At 40.4% G+C, this 22,823-nt stretch overlaps 1 protein-coding gene across 1 annotated transcript in view; it reads left to right on the top strand.

Annotated features, from left to right (window-relative positions):
* KALRN (kalirin RhoGEF kinase) overlaps positions 1-22,823 on the top strand; it is a 497,270-nt gene that overhangs the window by 291,003 nt on the left and 183,444 nt on the right. The window contains exons 11-13 of the mRNA XM_050711733.1: positions 463-654; positions 14,429-14,598; positions 20,290-20,464. Of these exons, the coding sequence (XP_050567690.1) occupies positions 463-654; positions 14,429-14,598; positions 20,290-20,464 (537 nt within the window). The remainder of the gene's footprint in view (positions 1-462; positions 655-14,428; positions 14,599-20,289; positions 20,465-22,823) is intronic.

The raw sequence follows: 22,823 nt of genomic DNA, 5'->3' as shown, positions 1-22,823 counted from the left end.
GAAATGTTTCCTGGGGCTGAGGCATCTCTGGATGACTTGGTTTCATGCTGTAATGCGATAGCCATTGGGAGGCCTTTGCAGTGAGCTTGTAGCCCAGTGTCACATGAAGCACTGTTGGCTTCTGAGGTGGTGAGACCCCTTGCTTCATTACATTATCTTTGAGAAATTCCAGGGGACTTGGAAATAAACAAGTGCACAGTCCTGTTCCTGTGCCTGGCAGGACTGGGCTGGGGTGGTGTGTTTCAAATAAGAAATTGTTTCATGCCTACTCAAGGCTTAGTCTGTGTGGCTTTATACATTCTCTTTCCACAGATGGCAGTGCCTGTAGGAATTATTACTATTGTTTAAAACACTAGTAATCACTTGCTTTCATGCTTTTGAAAGTATAAACAGCCTGTTTCAGGGGTTTACTTGCTACAGTTGTATTACTCATACTCTGTTTCTTGCTTTGTTTGCCGGTAGAATACGTACACCAATGCAGACAAGCTTTTAGAGGCTGCAGAGCAGCTGGCTCAGACTGGGGAATGTGACCCTGAAGAGATCTATAAAGCAGCCCGGCATCTGGAAGTACGGATTCAGGACTTTGTCCGGAGGGTGGAACAGAGGAAACTTCTCTTGGACATGTCAGTCTCCTTCCATACCCACACCAAAGAGGTAAGATGTGCATGAGGGTTTTTTTTCTGTGTACTGCACAGAGCTGCAAGAGGCTGACTCTGGGTACAAACTGAAAACCCGGATAACATTGAAAAGGCATCATCGTTGTGCCAGACTGAAATCTAGTTCACTCGATACATAAGAATAGCTGTTGTAAAAAGGAAACAAAATGTGAATGAAACACATGAGCAAAATAGCACAGTAAAATAAAGGAACGACATAACAAACAGATCAACTGGTGCTTAATTCACAACTAGAATGTATGTTGTAAAGCAAGAATTTTCTTGTAAGAACATCAGTTGATATTAACACATTAGATATAAACATGCTTGCAGGATGATACATATCATCAGAGGAATTCTGTTTGAATGTAATGTTAATTAATGTAACCATTAAGTGTTACTGGAAATCTTACATTTTTTAATGAGGCAGACTTCACTTTTCAAAATTATGGGTAAAGAGCAAACAGCCACATACTGATACAGTGAATCAGTGAGGACCTGAATAAATGCAGTTTAGCATAATTGAAAAATATCCAGAGATAAGGCTGTCTCGACAGAGATACAGTGGACAGGCCATCAAATGGGAGGCCACTGGGGATGTAATTAAAGCATACTTCACATTTTTCTGCAGACCAAAGACCATTCAGTAATGAGTGACTTTTAAAGATAGGCTTTCTGCTGAGAGAGATGGAATTAGTCAGAATGGTTGTTTTCATGCTCTGTAGCATCTGTTTGCAACAGCACCTTTAATCAGAAAGATGCCATTAGAAACTGAAGCTTTACCTTGTGCTTGTTGATTTACATGTTACAAACAAGTTGTACATAGCACATTTTAATATGCTGGGGAGCCTCCTTAAATAGAGGATGTATGCACGCATTCATATATATGTGTGCCTGGAAGATAGTTGGAGATTCAGCATGTCTTTTACAGCTATTGATACATGAGGGTTTTCCTTTTATGTCCTGCTTCAGAAATACATCCAAAAAAAAAAATAGTTACTTTAAGCTTGTGAATAGTGCTATTGTTTCCAGTGTATCTCAAACGCTTGCAGCTATTTTCGTTTGCCACAGGGGAAACTTAATTGGTTATTTCCTCACTCAAATTATTTCATAACAGTTTCTTACTGTGATTAACCTCGCTTCACCTATGCAGATGGTGACTAGTAATGCCAAGAAGCTATCAGTATAATGTTTTCTATCATCTAAATTTCTTCTGATGATTCCTGGTACTGAGTGGCCTAATTCGGGTTTGGGAACTAAAGCCTCCCTGTGTGAATGGTTTTGGGTTGCAGTGTAGAATGCTCACCTCTAACCTTCTTCAACAAGAAGGGAGCTAGCCAGCTGCACTCACCTGGTTTCAATGAGCCACGTTTTGGGGGTATAAAAATGCAGATGTACTAAAATGCCAATCTTTTTTGAAACTATTAAAAAAAGAATCTTTTGTAACAGCATCAGTGCTGTTTACTAGGTATTGAGAGTGAATCCTAAATCTCAGCCTTATTGTCATTTACCCGTGGGACAGATGGATGCTGTGATGCCCCACAAGTACTTGCGGTCAGTTTTAGGGAGATCCAGAGTGAACAGACTCTTCTGGGTGCCTAAGCTCTCTCATACTCCAGAGGGACAGATGAGGGAGCTGTGGCATAAAAGTGGAATATAGCGAAGTCAGGATGGATCCAGAGATCTACATTCATCAGGGTAAATGATAGCTATTAGATTGGGTGCAAAGAGACTGCAAAAGTTATGGCAGTCTCCTGCAGCACCCTCCCCCCAGTATCTGGAGGATGCACAGTAGCTCTACAAGAAAAGTAAGTTTTCACATCTTCACCCCTGTGTTATCTCCACTCCTGGGGAAGCTGAACTCTCAGGTCTTTCGGCAGGTTCACTGAAATTCTTTGTGTGTCACTACCTGCCTCCTTCAGTGATGCGTTTCTGCATGCATATTTTAAAATGGTATGTTAACCAATGTATTTGTTGTTCTTCAACATGAAAAACAGATAGTGGAATTCGTCAAAAATGAAGAAATACAAACATCCTTCCTTTTCCACCTTGCCTCTGATAATATTATGTCCTTTCTCTGTTTCATATCTGAGCTCAGCTGATTTCTCCCCAGACTCTGACGAGGAGAGGTACCCAGCCATGGTGAGAACTCCCAGCCTACAGGGTTGGGCTGGACCCGATGCAGGTTCTTGCTCTAGCCACTTGTCCAGGCCAGATCTGCACCATCCATGCTAGTTTTCTGAAACTACTTAAAAATAAATCCACCGTATTAGCTGGCATTTCAGTCCAACAAAGATAACATTCTATTCCAATTTTAAAAGTAGGGTTTATCAAGCAAAATTCTGTTTGAGTCAATGGCAGTTTTAGTTGAGCTAAAGAAAGAGTGTGGAGTCAGATTTAAATTCTAGCAGATTGCAAGGCAAAAATCCTTTTGCTACAGCAGTGAAATACAGGAACATCTGAGATCCATTGCTGCTGTTTTACCAGGAGGCATTCCAGCTACAGTGCCAACACATGCCTCCCTGATTAACCTTGCCCTCCTACCTGCAGCGCTGTGCTTGGTACTGTGCTGTACTATGCCCGTTTAAACACTTCACCTGGGAGTGTCTTGGGGCAAGGAGAAAGCCGTTTGGCTGGCATGTTAAGGTGTTTAACACCTGACATGTTTTGCGTTATTCTAGAAGACGTTATTAATTACTTAATACTAACTGTCATTATTCATTTCAGCCTTTGTAATTCTTAAAGAAACCATTTCTTAAACTATTAATGAGTATTTCTCGTGTGTCCTTGGAAATGAATAAACAGTTGGCTTAGTGTTTTCTTGGCAATAATGCAGGAAACTATGGCCTAGATATATTTTTCATCTAACTTTCCCAAATTCTCATTATTTCTTGATATATTAATCTACTGTGAGACAGAGCTGGTGAAAGGGAGAGTTAAGTAGAAAGAATCAGTCTTACTGACATGGTTTTTAGGTTTTTATGGAAATATCCTAAATATCTTCCTGCAGCAAACACATTGCTTTTGACAATCTTCCTAGAGCAGATGAATTGTGTTTCTGATGCAGTAATTCCCAGACATGGCTGAGTGCACTGACAGTGAACTTCTCGCTGCTTCACCTGTACTCTGCTCACCTCTTCATCTCCATGTGTGACTACTAAGATTTCCAGCATCTGAGAAACTTTCAACAGCTCCCATTTTTAAAAAGCCATCTTGTCAAATAAATGTTTCTCTTTAAAATCTTCCTTGCTAGAATTTCTTCAGGACAGCACATAGTACTGAATTAAATTTAAATCTAGATATCCCATGAGCAATGAAAGCTAGGAGCAATTTTTTCTTAATACCACAGCAGACTTGAATCACTGCTCACTTCATGTCAAATAATCATGAGAGGATTCTTTATACTAAACATTGACCTATACAGCTGAGGGAATATGAAAGATTAACAATTAAACGTAACAATAATTCAGATTTTTTTTAAGCAGCCTTACTGTAAGAATACATGCAATAGGCTGAAATTATGACTTTCTGAAATGGGAAAAACATTTTAGAAGCACAATTTAGAGCAGTCCCCTAAGTGACTGTTAGTGTCGTAACTCATGAGTGAGGTAGTTGTCCTATTGCCTTTCCTATAAAAGAGATGTTGTGTCTCACTGTCCTACAGTATTCATGATGCTCTCAGTGTTTAATCAATATTTTTCTACTCGTTTAGGCCAAGGCATTCCTGATGGTGTGAGCAGAAACCTGCTACCTTGGGAATCAAATCCAATTATCTGTATGGCAGGATAAAGTTATAAATCATCAGTGGGAGAAATGCATCCAACAGACTTGTACCTGAATCATTTCTCTCAGGATTAAGTGTGATTGAATTCAGGATCTTATTTCAGATCTAAATCAATTAGTGGCAGAATTGCCAGATCTTGCAATTCTATCACAAATCTCATGATAGTTGATGTTCTTTTGTGAGCTCTCAGCTTCTAGGATCAAATAATAATACAAGATTCTTGGCTGCCATTTCATTTAAATGAGAATAGTTTTTGAGCCTCCTGGAGAAGATTTCGCAGATGTGATAAGATCTCACCCTGCAGACTGAAAAACCTCAGTGCAAATAATCACTTGTCTGAATCTTAACATTTCACATTGGTTTCACAGTTTTATATTTATGGTTCTGAAGTGGACTTTATCATTCCAAGTATAAAAATGTAAACAGAAAAGGGCACTATCAACATTCCTGTATCATTACAAACTTTTAAAATCTTTTTGCTTAATTAAATGCTGACTTAATATATTGTAGACGTCCCCACTTCCCATACAGATTTTCTGTTTAGCACTCACAGTTTTGTTTTCTCTTGCTTAGAGAAGCAGAACGTACTCCTACCAGCAGTTTCTGATTCAGCTTCAGTGTCACAGGTTTAAACAACATTATAGAAGGGTCCAGAAATTACTTTGGTCAAGTAAGTGTTGAGGTTAGGCTACGCTTCCATGTGTGTGATACCTGCATGCAAATAAAGTCTTGTCTCCATCTGCAGGATTTTAGATTTTAGGATTTGTGTAGGTGTTTAAGAGGAAGTATACGTGTATTCTGTATGTAGCTGAAGTCAAGGTTTGTTGCATTACTTGTGTTGGCTGATCATGAAGTCACTAACTTAAAAAACAAGGAGGAACTTCTCTGTATTTGGATCCATTTACAGCATATGGGTCTTAACCTGAGCTCCAAAACAGTTCTGCAAATGCCTCATAGCTCTTCGGGGTATGAAAAGCATGACTTACCACCTCTAAATTTCCCATTTTTCAGTGGGTTTCAGGTTTCCACCTTTGTGTTGCCCCAAGCCCTGCAAGAGAGCAGTGAAAACCAGGAAGAGTAGGAGAGGCAGGTCCAGGCTTTGTTGGCTCTCGGTTGGTCAGAGCAGTACGAGGAGGTGCTCAGCACTTGTAGTGCCACAAGGAGCCTGCCAGGCCTACCTGGCCCACAGAAGGGATGATGAGCAAGCTCAGGAAGTATTTAATGTTGAAAAAAAAAAATGAACTGCCAAACTCTTAGCAGGTTCTTACTGAACGTGTGCAAACTGGAATTTGACAGAGGTCTTCTGAGTGACCAAATTTGGGCAGATTTTCACAGGGATGACATAATATATGTTCTTTACATGAAGGGTATCCCTGCAAAATTTCAAACCCTTGCTTAAAAGCATGGAGTGTCTGGAGCATCTCATGCAAGCAGAAATAAGACTCCTTTTCTAACACAGACAGAATAACTCCTTTTACCCCTTCCTATCGTTCTGGACCTTTTACCTCAAAATTCATCAAGTTCAGCCTTAGGCAGATACCTGGTATGGAAAGTTTCACTCGGAACAACTTGTCTGATAAGGCCATGTGAAACTGAGAACAAAGTCTTAGACCATTAAGTGTCAGGCAGCTTCCTAGAAAGACTTACATTATTTGTGTTCGGCAGGTCACCTTGGTCACCCCACAGACATCAGTGGGGCTACTCAAGTGAGTAATGAAAGTGGGTTTACCCCGTCAGTTAGGAAGTGTTTTACTGCAGGCACCACTAACTTAATTTTGCTTGATAACCAAGGGCTGTGAAATTAAATTCTCTCTGCTTCGGTTGAATATCATGATTAGGAAATTATTTTGTGTAGGTCGCTAATTTTGACAGGGCTTGGCTCTCGCGTTGAGGCAGAGTTTCTGGGAAGCAGGGAGCAGAAAGCTCACTGGCTAGGGGTTGCTGCTATTGACTCAAGTCAGAAGAGCTGACAGAATGAATCAAAGTTAATCATGGAGCAAACATGGCAGTGGTTCAGGGATATATCGTATAATCCTGTCGTTCGTTGTAAATTGACCCAGGATTCACAGTTAATGTTACTGAACTTAATAATTGGTTGTTTGACTTTAACGGTTAATATTGACATTTCAGAGCAACCACCCATCAGATTATACAGATTTATGATGAAGGGGATAATCAATTTAGCAATTCCACTTTCTGGCAACTTCTAGAAGCTCTGAAAACGTCTCATTCTGGGCACATGGTTCCCACAAAAGCACTTCTTTCCTGAACTGCCATCCTGGTCAGTGCTTTTGTTGCTTTTCTCATATTATGGCCAGATTTAAAAACAGTGGAAGCATAAAACACTAAAGTGACCCAAATTATCTCCCTATGTTTAAAATGTGCTCTGACTGGGCATCTCATATTCCAACATTTTTCAGGGTGAGAATGAAGACCACGTGTCTGGTTGAAAAGATTAAAATTTTGTTCCTTCAGTGGGCTAAAATTCCCAGCTGAGATTTCTAAAGCAGCAAACAAAAGCGGACTGTGAAAATACCTGCTCCTTTCACTGCATGGCTGTGAAACATCAAACTTTGAATTTACGCCTCTTACAAGTGAGAGTGTGGTTCTTCTTGGGGGCTGAATCAGTGTAGTTTGATCAGAGGGAATACTGTAAAAAGAAAACTCACAAGATAAGGGGAGGGGAAGAAGCAAATGCTTTTACAGGGGATTAAGTAAATGCTGATTTAAAAAAAAAAGTGCTAGGTTTTTAAATGTTCTGATATTCCCATCAGAGGTGGATTTGCTGGCAGACAGCAGGAGATGTGGATGAAGGGAACAGAGCTCTGCGTGTGTTGGTAACATCTATGTATGTGTATGCTGTCCTTCGCCTGGAAGGCAGATGCCTTGGAGAAGACACGTGTTCCTTTACCTGCTAGCTTATTATTATGATTCTGATAATTGGGGCTATAGAGAGGGCTCTGCTAGTAAAACAAGCATTATTTTTGTGTGAGCTGTGTGAAAGTTGACTCTGAGTTACCACTAATCAATTACCATGAAGCAAAAAAAAATAGGAGCAAATCCCTCTCCCATCTCCAGAGCACAGCCTGTGGCTTTGACCCAAAAGCAAGCATTCACCAGTCATTGCTTTGTTGGTGGTTTCTTTGCAGGTTTAAATCTTTTCTGTAATGCTAGCAAAGCTCTGAAGCTGAGGAATGAGGACAGCTGGGGTGGTGCAGTGTGCCCCTCTTCCCTGTCCATTTCTTATCTAGAAGTAAGATTTTTTCATGAAGGATTAAGAAGCTGGGAGTGGAGAGAGTTGTGATCTCCTGGTAGCACATCCAGATCTCAAGCAGATGAGCTTGAAGCGTGGCCAGACCTCTGGTGAATAAAATTCTGCCATCTGTGATCTACCTTACAAAAAAAAAAAAAAAAAAAGTTGTGAGACAGAATCAAGTTAATAAAAATTAAATGTCCAACCTGCAGCAGAGCTCAGGCAGATGCATGGAAGATAAGTTCTTTCCATCTTTCTCCCATGTCCTTACCAAAGGATTCCTACAGACTTCCGTTCAATTTGTACATTGACAGCCACATTTTTCAGGCCAATCGCTGGTATTTTGACTGATTGCTTCCTATGAATCAAATATTACCAACTTTAGAGAGTCCTTGAATGTTTTTTGTGTGTTATGGAGATGGGGCTCCAGCCTGCACACCGTGCTCTCCAAGTACCAGCGGTTCATGCTGCAACCAGAAGGGTGTTTTATAAGCACCTTTAAACAAGGGGTGCCAGCTCTCTTAAAATACCCTATTATTAGTCTTATAATAAGGAAGGAAGGGCTTATAATGAGGAAGATGGGCTTCTCCTGTTTGCAGTGTGTGGGCTTGCAGCTCTTGCTGTTGTATACAAAGGCAACAGAGTGTGCAGCCAGTGCCTGTGACAATTTGTGTAGGGAGTACTCTTCATCAAAGCCTTACAGGGGCACTTCTGTAATTCACTCATCACTCAAAAGACATGTTCTGTTGCCTCTTAAGTGTACATGTGCAAGAGAGCCTATAAAACTAGTTTAAAATGGTTAATGTCAGTGTAGTGGTTCCGGTTGATGGATTCCGTAGGACTGTTTGGTTAGAGAAAGGTCGCAAGTTTGTTTAATCCTCAGCAAGTCTCAGAATGATTCAGAATTGTCAGAAGTGATTTATTTCTGAGCTTCCTAGATTCCTTTGTGGAGCTCAACGTTGCACAAAGGTCTCAAAGCAGCAGATCAGGGTAAGACTGCAAGTCATACAGCAAATCGCTTGAAAAACCACAGAGGGAAGAGGTAGTGCAACTCCCATTTGAGAAGTAATGAAATGTTTAGAGTCAGGGAACAATTTAGTGGAAAACTTAATGGTACCTGGATTTATTTAAGTGTACTGCTGAATTTGTAGAGCATAGTTTGCAGCTATGGAAAGCTCCTCCTGCACCAAATTGTACTGTATTACACTGGTGTAAATCTGAGTAAATCTTTTGATGTAGGAAGAACTTCTCCAAGCATGTATCAGTATGATGATGTGCAAAATTTGATTTGCTTAGTACAATTACTGCAGCTAATTACATCCAGATTTGTAATTACAAGTAACATATTAAAATTATACTAGAAGGTGAACATGTTTTTGCAATTCATGATGGTAGCAGAAGCATAGAACGCGTACAACTGATTCTTCAGTAATAAGCCAACTCTTCTCCTAGAGCAAATAGGCCCTGAATTACATTTACATGACCTTGGGCTGGGGATCTCACACTCCCTGATGTAAGTGTAGCTACCCAAATCACGTTTCCCTTGAGAGGGGATTATTTTGTGCTATATCAGTCTGGTCCATGCAGGACTTGGAAAAAGCATCAGATGTTTAGGCATTGCAAATCCTTTTGCCATAGGCAAGGTTACTAATTAAAACATGTTAGCATACAGAAGCACCAGATGCAACCTAACCAAGGATGAATGTCAAGAAATTGGCAAGGAAAAGGGAAAAAGCAAGAAAGAGGTTAGGAAGAGATCAGATTTTTATTTTTTTATCACAGAACGTTCCCTTTTTTTCCACTCACCATTTCTTCTCAACCGATTTGGTAATATCTGACATTACATCTTGCAGCAGGGTGTCTCACCAGCTGCATCTTACCATGGAAGTCGCATATTGTGGCATTTCATCATGTGTAGCGTCTGGTCATATCCTGTCTTGTCACATTTTATTAGGTATGCTGTCATCATGTGACACTTCACTGGTGGCATGCGGTCACATTACAGCTCATCATTACATACATTGTTTGATGTGTTTCCATTGACGTTTCCATCAGACCTTGAACATGCCTTTGTGACTTTAGAAAGTGTTGTTGAAGTATGCTCTTAATTTATAACCATCACTTCCTTCAATTTAAACAGCCCTGGATGCATTCTAAGTGCAAACAAACATTGACTATTGGAAATTAATTACGCTGAGAAGTTTTATTATCTTTACCATGTTGGTGGAGAGAAATCAAGGCAGAAAAAAAAAATTTATAAAGGCCACACAGTGAAAACAGATTCACAACAGGTACATGAACATATGCACATGCTGAAGTCCTGCCATAAATTAACCTGAACCAATACCTGAAACAGAATCTGTTTCCCAAACCTATCTCCCCTCCTAGGGTTTATGGGACCTCCTTCTGCGTATGATAAAATAGCTAGATGTTTTACTGCTCAGAATGGGTTTGTATAAGCCTGGCTTAGAAGGAGGGGGAAATAGCATTGATGGACATCTCTCTTCGGAACAAACCTGTTTTATTTTTCTCAGCATGCTGTTGGTTCTCTGCACGCTTCTGTGTGCAATGCAAGTCAGGTGGGAAAAGAGGACCCCCATATTTCACTGAATTCTTCTCAGTTCTGCTTTAGCCTTGGTTTCTGTGATGGACATCCACTTTATTGAGTTGGCATGAACATGCTTTTCTGGCATTCACGGTAACACATGGCACGTCGCTGACACTGTAAAGGAGTAGACCATATACCCTGGAAAGTTCCTTGTTTCCATTAACACCCTTGTTTTGAATGAAAAAATGTACAATGGTTGTTCTCATGGATTGAACTGACTGCTTCTTTGCTTTTCACTGGTCTCATTACTCAATGTTTTTAAAGTGTTTTGGAGGCAGGGGTTAAAACTCATCAGTGGCATTTGCACATCGCAGTGTACAGACACTGGGTGTTTAATAGTTATTCCAAACATAAAGGCAAGATTTCCTCAGCAATCTCTCTAGGTTTCAGTGTGGTTTTTTTTAAGTGTTCCCTTGTTCTAAGTCAGAAGCATTAATTTCTAGGTGACAGGCACAGATGTCCTTCAAACCTCCAGTAAGTGGTCTTATTAAGTACTTGAGTAAAATGAAGGGTATTGCATCAGATAAAGTAGCTGGGAGTAGAGAGCTGTATTGTCTCCTGGATGGAGAGAAACTGCCTGTGTTTTATAGCCAAGAAAGACAAAGAAGTTTTTACAGTGCATTTGAGAGGTGCCAGATGCTCCCCCAGAAGAGGTGGCTTTCATTCTTCCTTTCCACTGGCCTAGTAATAAGAAGAGAACTGCTTTTCTTGTTTAAAGCCATGGTTACTTTGGTAAATAAAGTCTCAATTCTGGAGCCTCTGTGGAGCAGCATGATCGTTTTAGGGCTAGATATTTGCCTTAGACTTTAGTGCAGTCAACACTTACAAAGTTTGTAGACTTCATTATTTTGCAGGCTTTTATATCTGTGGATTAGAATGTGTTAAGCAATACAATGTAGAGATAATGTATTCTAGACGTGCGTCACTGGTAAAGAGTAAAAGTCACTGCAGCTGGATGTGTAAATACTGTGTTAGTATTTGAAATGTCAGCATCTACCCCCACACACCTCCTTTACGGGATCAGTGAGAGACTAGCAGTAGTTTGGAACGTGTACGGGAATGGGACAGGTGCTCACAAATGCTGCTCATGCAAAGAATAAAAGAGAAAAGAGTTGGATTCTGCAAATATGACATAAAAGCTGGCCTGTGTACTATATCAAATTTCAACAAAAATTTGAAAGTGTGCATTCAGTCTGAGCTAGCTAGCTGTTTAAGAGAGTGTCACAGCTTGAATTAGGAAATGCACAAAGTGTCTGATGATTTGGCGTTTTAATAGTGAGGATTTTTAAAAGTAGTTGAATAGTTGCATTAGAATTAAACATCAAGCCTTAATAGGGACTGATTTTCTGAGTTGTGACAAACATGAAGAAGCCAGGATGTGATTTCTGTTTCATGATTAACAGCTCATCTGACTTCGGTGCTGCGGTGACGTGGAATTCATCTTCTCATTTCTGTGGCATTCACAAATGGGACTTGGTGGTAATTTATTTCAGGTGCCGTCAGTTGTAGCACATAACATAGGAGGTTTTTGAATCAGGTTCCTATTGTAAATTGTTCCTGAAAGATCTTCCTAATCTTATTAATACTGACTGATTCTTTGTATTAGGATTTCCCAGGGATTGGTGGAGTCTAAAGGATTAGAGGCCTCTGAGTCAAGGATGACCTACATTCTGATAGCTTTTATTATGCAAATCCTTACAATCAGAGGTCATTTATGGGAACATCCGAAGTTAATGTGAGTTCATATATCTGAGTGCTCTCTGAAATTCACAAGTGTTTCTGTTCCAGGTGAGTACAGTGCAGTTTATTAAGTATTTCAAAACTGCTTTGAGGTAGAAGCATACTCAAAAAGTGACGTAGGATCTTAAAGGTCCAAATCCTTTTGGCTGCTGCTGACAGATTGGTTCTGGAGACACTTTGAAAAAGCTGGGTTTCCTCTGAAGTCCCAGTGGGGGGGGGTGGAAGTTTTCTTCCCTGCCCTTTCTAACATGATAATTTCAGGAAAATGGAAGATTGCTACCAATAAAGCAAGTTCTTTATTTCACTTTCATTTTTGTAAAGGAAATTTCCCAAGCTTTTTTTTTCTATCTTAAGTGAAAAAAAATGAAATATGACAAAAAGCAGCAAGAAATTAAAAATATACTGGCTTTCCTAATTCAAAACAGAAAAATGATTTATATGCATGGCCATTTTTCTCTTCTATATTTACAAAGTGCTCTATGACTTGAAGATCTGATAAGCAGAGAAAATAAAATTTCCCCCAAAATGGTCCTTGCCTGTTATAGTCCAGCTGTCCCTGCTGTTTCAGCGGGAGCAGGGATCAGCTCAAAACCAGGATGATTCTGAATGTGACTCATAGATAAAGGCACAAATACGTTTTCTTTTACGGTGGCTTCTCAGAGTTCAGTACCCGGAACTCAGGCCACAAATGGAAAAGCTCTCTGCTTGGTTCTTTAAATATGCTCTCATTCTTTCTTCCATTTCATGAGGCTGACTACTTAATTATATTTTTCTTGTATTAATATTTGCCTTTTTATATCATGTCTTTCCTCTGAGAAAGTGAAAATATATAAATAAACTGAGCAGAGACATTCCATTTTAGGCCAGTAGTAGAGTAGGAATTATGATTATGCTACTTATGAATAAACAGAAGGGTTCACCCTAAATATTCAAAACTGAGTCTGAAAAGCTTAATGAAAAGCCTTCAAATTAAGCAGATATTTTAAAATGTGTGAGTGGCTTGTAGCCTATCAAGCAAGGAGTCAGAAGCAGAGGTGGGGATAGGGCACAGGGAGCTGGGCTTTCTGTCCTCTGTTATCACCAGAAGTGCTGGGACAGGTTCTGGTTTGTTTTGTTTTAGGTTGGGGTGGCAGCCTTAGGTTTGGCCCCTAATTGTGAAAAGCCCGATCAGCTGGCACTTAGAGCATCTCTCTCCTCCTCTCGCTGTGCAAGGACAGGCAGAATTCACAATCTCAGAAGAAATCCCGTAGGATGGGGATCCAGTGCGTCTCGTTCTGAACAGAGACGTTTTTACCAGCTCTCTTGCCACCCCCACACAGCGTCTGTCATCTGCTTCACGTGTACCTCCAGCTCCCTGTGAGACAAATTGCTTTGCAGCTCCCTGGGCTGGCAGCACGGCATCCTTTGACATTCCCCAGGGCCGTGGTGCAGCGTGGTGCGTCCTGCTACCTCGCGGAATAGACCAGCAGAATGTGGGTTAATGGGGCAGGCATGGCACAGAAAATAGTCTCTCTGGCGGAGTCATTAGGATTTGCTGGCAGATTGCCTGCTCGGTTGGTGCAATTTTACACTCACTTTTCAGAGAAAGCTTAAAGGGGAAACCTCTGTTCGCTCTGAGGCTTTACAGCCACCAGAGGCTGGGGCTTGCTGCCACTGTCCAGATATCTGATGAACAGCTGGCTGGAAATTCTCATCTGAGCACTTACTCAAATGATTTTTGTTGTTGTTGTTTTGAGATTGTTAGTCAAGACTGTTTAGAATGAATGGATCTGTGTGAGATAGATTGGTGAGATTGCTGTTTCCTATTTCTGGGATTTTCAAAAGTCAAAAAGCAGAGGCTGAGGTACATTTGGGGGAGAAAAAAAAAAAGAGAGAGAGAAAAAGCAGAACACAAAACCTTCTGCCTGGGAAGGCATAGCTGAGCAAGTACAGCTAGACTTCAGTCAGTACTATACACACATAACAAATATTTTAGGTCTCAGTCCTGCAACAGGCTTCAGCTGCATGTGAAATTAATAGGAGCTGATGGCACACAGCTCCTGAAAGGGCTAGGTTGTCACAGCTATAGGACATTGTAAGTTATAAGTTGTGTTAAAGAATTAATAGGAAAAATATCATTAGGCTAGTTGTTGTCATATATTAGACTGAAACACGTATTAGTTTGGGAAAAAAAATATCTGATACTATATTTATTTTACTTTGTTGCTTAAAATGGGATTGCACCAACCAGAATTGAATAACCAATGTACCTTTGTCTTTAAAAACTTCAGGTCAGTTCTCATGTGAAATATGCATCTCTGGTTAATGCTTTCTGATCTGGAATTAGAGAACAAAAGGGTTAAATCTCAATCCCTCTCTGATTTATATTTCCCTCCCCTCCTTCCCAGCTGTGGACATGGATGGAAGATCTGCAGAAGGAGCTCTTAGAGGATGTCTGTGCTGACTCCGTGGATGCGGTTCAGGAGCTCATCAAGCAGTTTCAGCAGCAGCAAACAGCCACCTTGGATGCTACCCTCAATGTTATTAAAGAAGGGGAAGATCTAATCCAACAGCTCAGGTAAGCATTCACCTGGAGGACAGGTGTTGAGAAATCTGGTCTTTGCTGTGGTTTGGGTGTGCATAAATGGGGAAGTGTAAGTTTAGGATTAATGAGGAGAGTTTATTCATTCCTTGCTTATTTATTATTCTTTAGTTTCTTTGAGTAATATATTGAAATTGCAAGGAGTGATTTATGTGAACTGATTAGAGTAGTCTGTGGATCAGCATGGGTTGCTGTTTGACAGGGAGATTATTTATAGGCACAGTGAAGTGAATTGAAACAAATGTGTTTCAGGTGAATATTTTTAGTTGGTATTTATAGAAGATTGTTAAATGGTTGTGAGCTGAGGCCTTGTGATTTATGTGGTTACTCCTGGTGTAAGAGAATTCTGTTCCTCATAGTAAAACATACATGTCTAACAATCTTTGCTCTTTTATTTCGCATGCAGCACCCTTCTATTTATCTTTGTCCATGTGGGGTTTACTCATACTGTCAAGAAGGGACCTGTGCTGCCAGCTCTATTTGCGTTATGAATTAAAGCTCATTTTATCTGATTTGAAATACACAAAGTGACTAGCTCAGAGAAGTTGGGTGTTTGGATTTTTTTTTTCTTTCCCAGTCTGTAAGTGTAATAGAACTAATATCTGCAGAGCACACAGTAAGCTTACCCCAGAGTTTTAGTTCTGAGAGCTCTCTCACTTGTTTTTACTTACAACAATTTTCTATACCTTTAATGTCGTTGACAGCAGTGGATTTTTCCTGCCTTCTAGTGATGTTACTGAGCTCAAAACCAAGACCATTAAGTCCCTTGTTCTTGAGACATTTCTTTATTTTGTTTGTATATTGTTACAGATTACCCTCATCTACCTGTATATAGTGTGAATATTCTTTCTACATATGTAATATCCAAGTGTTACAGGTCTTATGTTGTCCTCCCCAACCTGAGCCTTTTGAGTCTGATGCCTTCAGTTCTTGCATAGGAAGAGCCAAAGGTGCCTATTGCAAAGTAGTAATGAAGCACCCTGGTAGAACCCTTCAGGAATTGCTAGGTCTTCTACTACAGGCACACACTGAGCTTTCCTCTATACTTTCTCTTATCACCCTGGATGTGGAGTCTTCTCCACTGGCTTGGGGGGGGAGGCGGAAAAAGATAGATTTGAAAGTCTTTTCTAGGTTTTGATTGTCATTCAGTCATAGGCAGCCACAAGGAGAGACAGACTGTATAAATGCCTCTTCTTGGTGTATGAGGCTTACCTGCATCATGGAGAACATGGAACCCAAGTGGTACTGATTCCTGCAACCAGAGTTGGAAAGAAGGGATCAGAAGAAGAAAGAGCTAGGCTCCATCCAACTATGCATCTTTGCTGATAAGTAGGAAGGAAACGTGCTTTGCTTGGTTAGTGTGCTGCCAGATGGAGGCGGCTATAGATAAGAACATACGCATGGCTGCCCATGCCAGGTCAGCCAAAAGTCTGTGTGGCAGTTTCCCTTTGTGCAAAGAAACATTTTGCTAAGTTTAAGGGATATCTATGAGACCATGAGACAGGTGGTGAAATTTTGTACTAAAACATTTTTTTCTCGCTATCCCACCTATTGGTATAACATCATGAACACCTATGGAGAGAGAAGACCCTGGAAGGGGCCCTGTATAATGCCATCAGGTGGACTGCATGCTGTGTAATAGGGAAGCAGAAAGTGGCTGTATAGAAGTAGTCCTGGTGCAGGCTGTGGGATTGGCCTAAAGGTTTTTGCCTGCACCTGAGTCAGCAGGAAGGCAGAATGTGGAGTTGTACAGAGGCCAGGGCAATATTTGGAGCAGAGAAGTCAGCAGAGCATCAGTACGAATAGCAGTTATTGGAGAAAGCTTCCCGTAGTGGCTACAAGGTCATGCAGGCAAAGAGGTGAACTGGAAATGTGGGAGTTCTGCTTTTTTTAATGTAAACTTTGTCAATTCTTAGTTTCAGTCTTTCAAAAGTAATGGTGGCCTAAGGTTTGAGACTTTTTTTTAGAACTGGTGTCACACCTAGACATTTGTGAAATGTCAAGACAGGTTTTGAGACAGTTGTATTTAACCAAGAAATCATGTTTTTGGGGTCTGGCTTGTGTTCTGGGCAGTGAGCAAGGTGGTACAGGGTAAGCATCTTTGTGCGAAGTAATCCCCTACTTCTGGTGAAGTTAAGGTCAAACACAGAGAGAAGCACACAACTGTTGTCTGAAATAAAGCAACCCTGAGCGCACACAATGATTTGCAGAGCTGAACTGTCACAATGATCTCTGATTCCAGTATCGGTTTTGAGCACCCTGGTTAACTGCAAAGCCTGTAATGTGGTCCTGGACTCTTTCAAAAAGCGAAGAAGAACTGCATAAGAAAACCATGAAACCACCTGTGTGTATGTCCCCACTTGAACATCTTTTGTGGCTGCTGCCCAAAGTAAAGAATACATAGATAAAGGAATGGAGGAAAAATTGGAATTGCTGCAATCTTTCCTTAACATAGTATTGCATTTCACAGCGTGGGTCACCTAGTACCTGCTGTGAAGAATAGCTGAAGACTGGAAATGCTACAACACTGAAGAGAAAGAAATACACTGCTCTTATCAAGCATGTCATAGCATATGTTAAAATGAATAAAACTAATGGGGCCTTGAAAAAGTTTCCGTTTCTTGTCCTTTTCTCTGAGAGTACAGATATTGTTTTTTTAGAGAAGACCATTTGTGTGATAGCATGCTGTGTCTCCTTCAGCTAGCAAAGGAAAACCTCAGCTGCCCAAACCAGTGAGATACCATGTCTGGGAGCGCTCTTCACAGAAGATCATCAGGGCCTTCAGTGACTCTTTGAATCAGGAGACCATGCCCATCAGGAATATAACAGGCCTGGCTTGAAACATCGTACATATCATGGCTAGAACTGAAACCATTTTTTTCAGTCTTTGTTATCAGTATTGTCCTGAGGTGAGCATTGTTCTCTACAGTCAACACAAAGGAGATCTTTTGAACTGTGTTTCCAGGGGCACTGCTGGGGGCAATATTTCTGCACATCTGTGGAAGTCAAAACAACGACTTGCTCCGGTGAGATGTGAAAGAGCAGGAATGTTATGGCTGAAAATAAGGCAGTGAAGATGGAGATCTTTCTCAAAACAGACTATATAGGGATCTGAAGGCCTTATCTGAGGAGACTATGAAAAAATAACATTACTACAGCTAAATGTTTAGATTGCATCAGCCACAGAAATGCAAGTGTGGCTTGATTTGAAGAGTGAAATATTTAATGAAAAGGAATTTCTAAAACCAAATGTGCCTTTAGATCCCATGCGAGATCTACCACTCTTGAATAATTCATTGAGTCATTTAGATAATATATGAATAGTAATAATCCTGCATTTGAATGAAGACTTACTTCTTGTCCTTTTATAGAAGACAGGTGCTGATTGAAGGAAGCAGAAACTTGATTGAATGTGGCCTCACATTAAGCTGTAGTTTCAAAATCTCACCTTGTTATATCTTCATTCATCCTTCCTTTGTACAGCTAATGTGGTGGCAAAGAGAGACCCTGTAGTCACCAAGAAGGTGAAAGCGCAAGACTGACAGAATGGGGCAGAAACTACCAGATGAAGAGAGTAATGTTGGTGTAATATTTTCTTATTGGCAAAGGAAGTTGGTAGCATGTGCTTCAGAATAATGGTGGATCATTTCATTCCAACATTCATCTGGATTCAGATGATTGTTGAACAGAATCATCTCTTCATTGTATCAAACAGAAAGTATTTGAGGGAAAAGCAGAGAAACACATCCAAAGAGCAAATTACTAAGCAGTTAATAGTATTCTGTATTTTTAACTGTATTCTTAGTCTTCATATGTTTGGGAAAATGTGTGTTTTTTTCCTTCAAGACGTAATGAAATCAGAGTAACATGGTTTTTGTTGCCTTAGAACCTCAAAGATGTGTTTTAAACTTGCCTAAAAAGACTGTGTCAGTGCCTAGTTTCAATTTTAGACATCTGTAAAAGGTTGTACTTTTTGCCTCAATTACACTTGCTGACAGTGTTCAATTAACATTTAAGTTGACTGTATGTTGTTTTGATCTGACCCTACATGATGATAATGTGCAAAGAGCAAAGCACAAACATTTCAGACAAATTCCACAGAAAACTACCTGTACTTTGCTAGATGTTTATGGAAGGAAAATTCAACCCAGAAGAAGGAAATAGAAACCCAAAAATTGGGAACACTAGCACTGTTCCTCAGTGGGAAGACTCCATGGACACGTTTACTTGGCAGCCCAGGTTAGCTGGCCAGAAGAAGGGCTCCCAGCTGCGTTTGGTCCCTGTGGGACAATCTGGTGACCTGGCAGTGTTACCTGACATTGTCCTTGTCCTCTGATTTTGTCAGCCAGTTCCCTGCACACGTAGGAGTTGATAAACCAATAGTTCAGTGTATGCCATTGGATTTGTGATTGTCCCGCCACCACCACCACCTTCTCCAAAGCAGAACTAGAGGATGATAGGAAATCCTGATGGTAAGACCTGCTGGCTTACCCACATCACCCGGTTACACTGTGCAGGATATCTGATAGGGCTTTCACTTGGCTTGGTTTAAATACTCAAACAATGCAGCTGCTAACACATGACTTTAAGCAGGTTGGACAGAGAAAATCACTGCATCTAAATCTTGTTTTTGATGAAGTACCAAAGCCAAGCATTCAGCAAGTATATGGCCAAGCATATGGCTTCAGACTTTACTTTCTGGTTCTTGTTAATGTCAGGGGACCTTTTGTGGTACATTCAAGAGTAAGTTTCAGCTCATTGTGTCTGCAAAGGCCCTTTATCTATAAAACATCCACTTAAATTTACTGAAGACATAACAGACTGTAGGTGAGCTTATTAATATATGGGAGAGCACAAATAGAAAAGAAACTGTCAGGACTGTCCTATGTCCATGCTAAGACCTATTTCAGGTACAGCAAACTTCCCCTCGGTACCCAGACCAGTTAAAGGGTTTGCTCCCTTCTGTTCCCTGTATATGGGGAGCACAGATGGAGCAGTACCTGACCCCTCACAGGAACGTCTCATTTCATTTACTCTGGTGAAAGGACGAGTGGATGACACCATCTTACAGTATTTGAAACGTGTTTTCCTTCAGCTGAGGTTTTGCACTGTGTTCTGAGACTGTTGCGTTACTAAGAAATGCAGAGGAAATCAAAGCATCCCTGTGCCTAGTCAAAAATGCTGGCATTACTGATTCAATTAATCTATACTAGAGCAAATGCATAAAATTAACTTGTAAAGGCCCAGGTGGCTAAATAATAAGGTGGCTAAATAGCAGCTCTGAGCTTAGCGCCCCTGGGCAGTGTGAGCAGAGGCTGGAGCAGGTCACTCTGCAGGACTGGCCAGGATTGCTAGCCAGAATCCTTAAGAGAGCTATTGAGATTGATGTACCATTCTCTCCCCTCTCTGCCCCTCTAACCTCTCACAAGCTTGTAAGGTCACAGTGTCACGGCACAAGAAAGGGCGATCCCCTTGTTCAAACTTGGTGCCGAGCTCAGGAGCCGCAGGATTTCAGCAAGTAGCAGCGATCAGTGCTGCACACACCTTCCCTCAGCCCTTTGTGCTTGGGCTTGCTTCTCAGCGGCACGCAGAATCGCAAACGTGTAGTTCTTGCTCTTTTGCCTGCCTTGAAGCTCAGCTTTAACCATGCTCTCTGCCTTGCCACAGGGACTCAGCTGTTTCCAACAATAAGACTCCACACAATAGCTCCATCAGCCACATCGAATCTGTACTTCAGCAGCTCGACGAGGCCCAGGTACAGATGGAAGAGCTCTTCCATGAGAGGAAGATTAAGCTAGATATTTTTCTTCAGCTCCGGATTTTTGAACAGTACACCATTGAGGTAAGAGCTGGCTGCATGACCTGAGGAAGGTAGAGCAGGGGGAAAGGGGTGTGTGCAAAGGTGCTGTGTTAGGAAACACCCCCAGCTGCTTGACTGCACTCAGCTGTCCAGTGGGAAAGAGTAATAATACCAGATTTTAAATTTGGCATCTTGAAGGTAAAAATATGCTTTAGGATGTACTGCTTAAATGCAGTGAAATAGCTTCATGTTTGCTCAGCTGGCTGTACGCTGAGAATCTGCCTGCTCTGGGGAGAAGCTGTGTAAGGTGTCCCTGTTATAGGGCTTTATTGGCACTAGTCAGGGTTTGCAAGTTCTCTATCACTTGGCAGTGAGGCTTGCCTCTTCCAATACAAACATAGATGCATGCAAATAGATACATGATCGCCTTTAAACCTCTGAGAAAAAAAAAAAATGGAGAGGATAATTAAAAGCTGGGCTTTGAGCATAACAGTGGATTTTTATTTTTTTTATTTACTGGGGGGAGGGGGGAATAGAAGAAGCTTTTAAGTAATTTTTATGTGCCTGTGTAAAAAGGTCTTTCAGTTTGCTATTTTTACTGCTATTTTGAAATCAAAAGCACTGGAAGGAAAACTCATCAAAGCATTAATAATTGAGGTATTCTTGGACAGAGTAACTTTAAAGAGACTAGCCAATCTCATTAACTGCTTGCTGTAATTCTGATAGGACGTGGTACAAAAAGAACAACATGTAAATTAACTTGCACACAAAATCCATGAAAGCCATGTGTCAGCACACATGTCCTTCCTGGGACGTGTTCCTCCTACTATATCCCACCGGTCCTTGGTCAGGTCATGCAGCACTTTAAGTGTTTTATGATGAGATATTCCTGAAGATATCATTTGCAGATCTATCAGCAATCTCAAGGTGGGTACTGATAATTAATAGGAGCTTTAGTATGCTGGGTTACAGTTTGTGTGTATTTTAAAACATGGCATGATGAATTACAGTGGAATGGAAGGCTAGGAACAGGGGTTTGTATATGTTTTTTAATTGGATGCGAGAGATAGAAATCAGTGAGGAGTATCTGAGCTTTCTTGTTGTGACTGGTAAGTTAGGTGTTGTACTGAAAGCTGTTCTACAGTGCTTGTTATTAATGTAAATTAGATTAATTAACATTGTTTTACTCACCAGTTACATACAGGCTTCCTGATACTGGGAGGCAGTATTCCCTGTGAGTATGTGTGTATATGTATAAATGTGTGCACTTCAGATTGGGTGGCATTGCTGTGTGAGCAGTGCTGCCCTAAGACTGCTACATTCCCAGCTCAGGAGCCTGCAATAACTGTAGTATCTGCTGCACTTAAATGGAAGATATTTTGATACAATGGTGTGGTGAATGCTGAATAATTAAGACTTGGACTCTAAAGATAGGAATTAGAGGTGAATACATATATGTGTACCTACCTATAAATGGCACCTGTGTTTTCAAAAATGAAGCAAAACATGAATAATAGTATGTGCTTCTGGACACCCAAATATATCTGTTGGCAGTATATTTTGAACCTATGTGAGTCATTCATTAAGATCTCAGCCTGTCTGTATTTCACTGCAAATTCCAGGTGGTTTAAAAACCAAATCTCTGTTTTCAAATTCTTTTTCTTTTTACTTTGTCTCTCAACCAAAGATCACAAAGACCTTTACCAGTATAGATTGCTTTATTGATGGGACAACTGAGGCATCAAATGATGTGGCTTGTCCTAGCCCACTCCGTATGTCATGCCAGAGATGGGAATGCTGTGTGGATCCCTCTGTTTTGTTTCAGCATGAATCCTACTTCAGTGTGTTCAGAGATAACATTTAGACTGTCTGTGATACATTAAGATATTTAAAATTGGAAATGTGCTTCAGTCTTCTCAAATCAGATTAGCTAGAAAGGACTTTAAAGAAAATCATCACTTAGTTGTCAGTGTAGATTTGCTACTTTTTTATCATCAGAACATCTGAATTCCCTCTGCAGGATTAATATTACAAGGAAATATGAGAACGCATTTCATAGGGAGTTTATGGGCAGATGATTTTTATTTAGAAAGCTCTCTATTTCAGGGGAAAATATTTTTATTTTAAAATAATTACTACATTTAATTTGTAACTGAACACAGAGTAAAAGTTATCATATCCATGTCAGTATCTTAAATTTTATAAGTACATTTAGTGCTCAATCAAGAAAAACAGTCTGATTAATAAAAAGTAATTTGAAATAATATATTAAATGACAAATTTATGCTGTGCATTTCAAACAACAGCTGAATTAGCTCAAAGTGACACAATAATGATCTTTAGAAACTAGATTGCAGTCAGTTGCCTCAGCCATATAATAAAGATTCCAAGTCAGTAGGAA

Source organism: Cygnus atratus, chromosome 6 (genome assembly GCF_013377495.2).
Source record: "Cygnus atratus isolate AKBS03 ecotype Queensland, Australia chromosome 6, CAtr_DNAZoo_HiC_assembly, whole genome shotgun sequence".
Taxonomy (NCBI): Eukaryota; Metazoa; Chordata; class Aves; order Anseriformes; family Anatidae; genus Cygnus; species Cygnus atratus.
The sequence above is the reverse complement of the archived record's forward strand: the minus strand, read 5'-3'. Positions and strand labels throughout refer to the sequence as shown.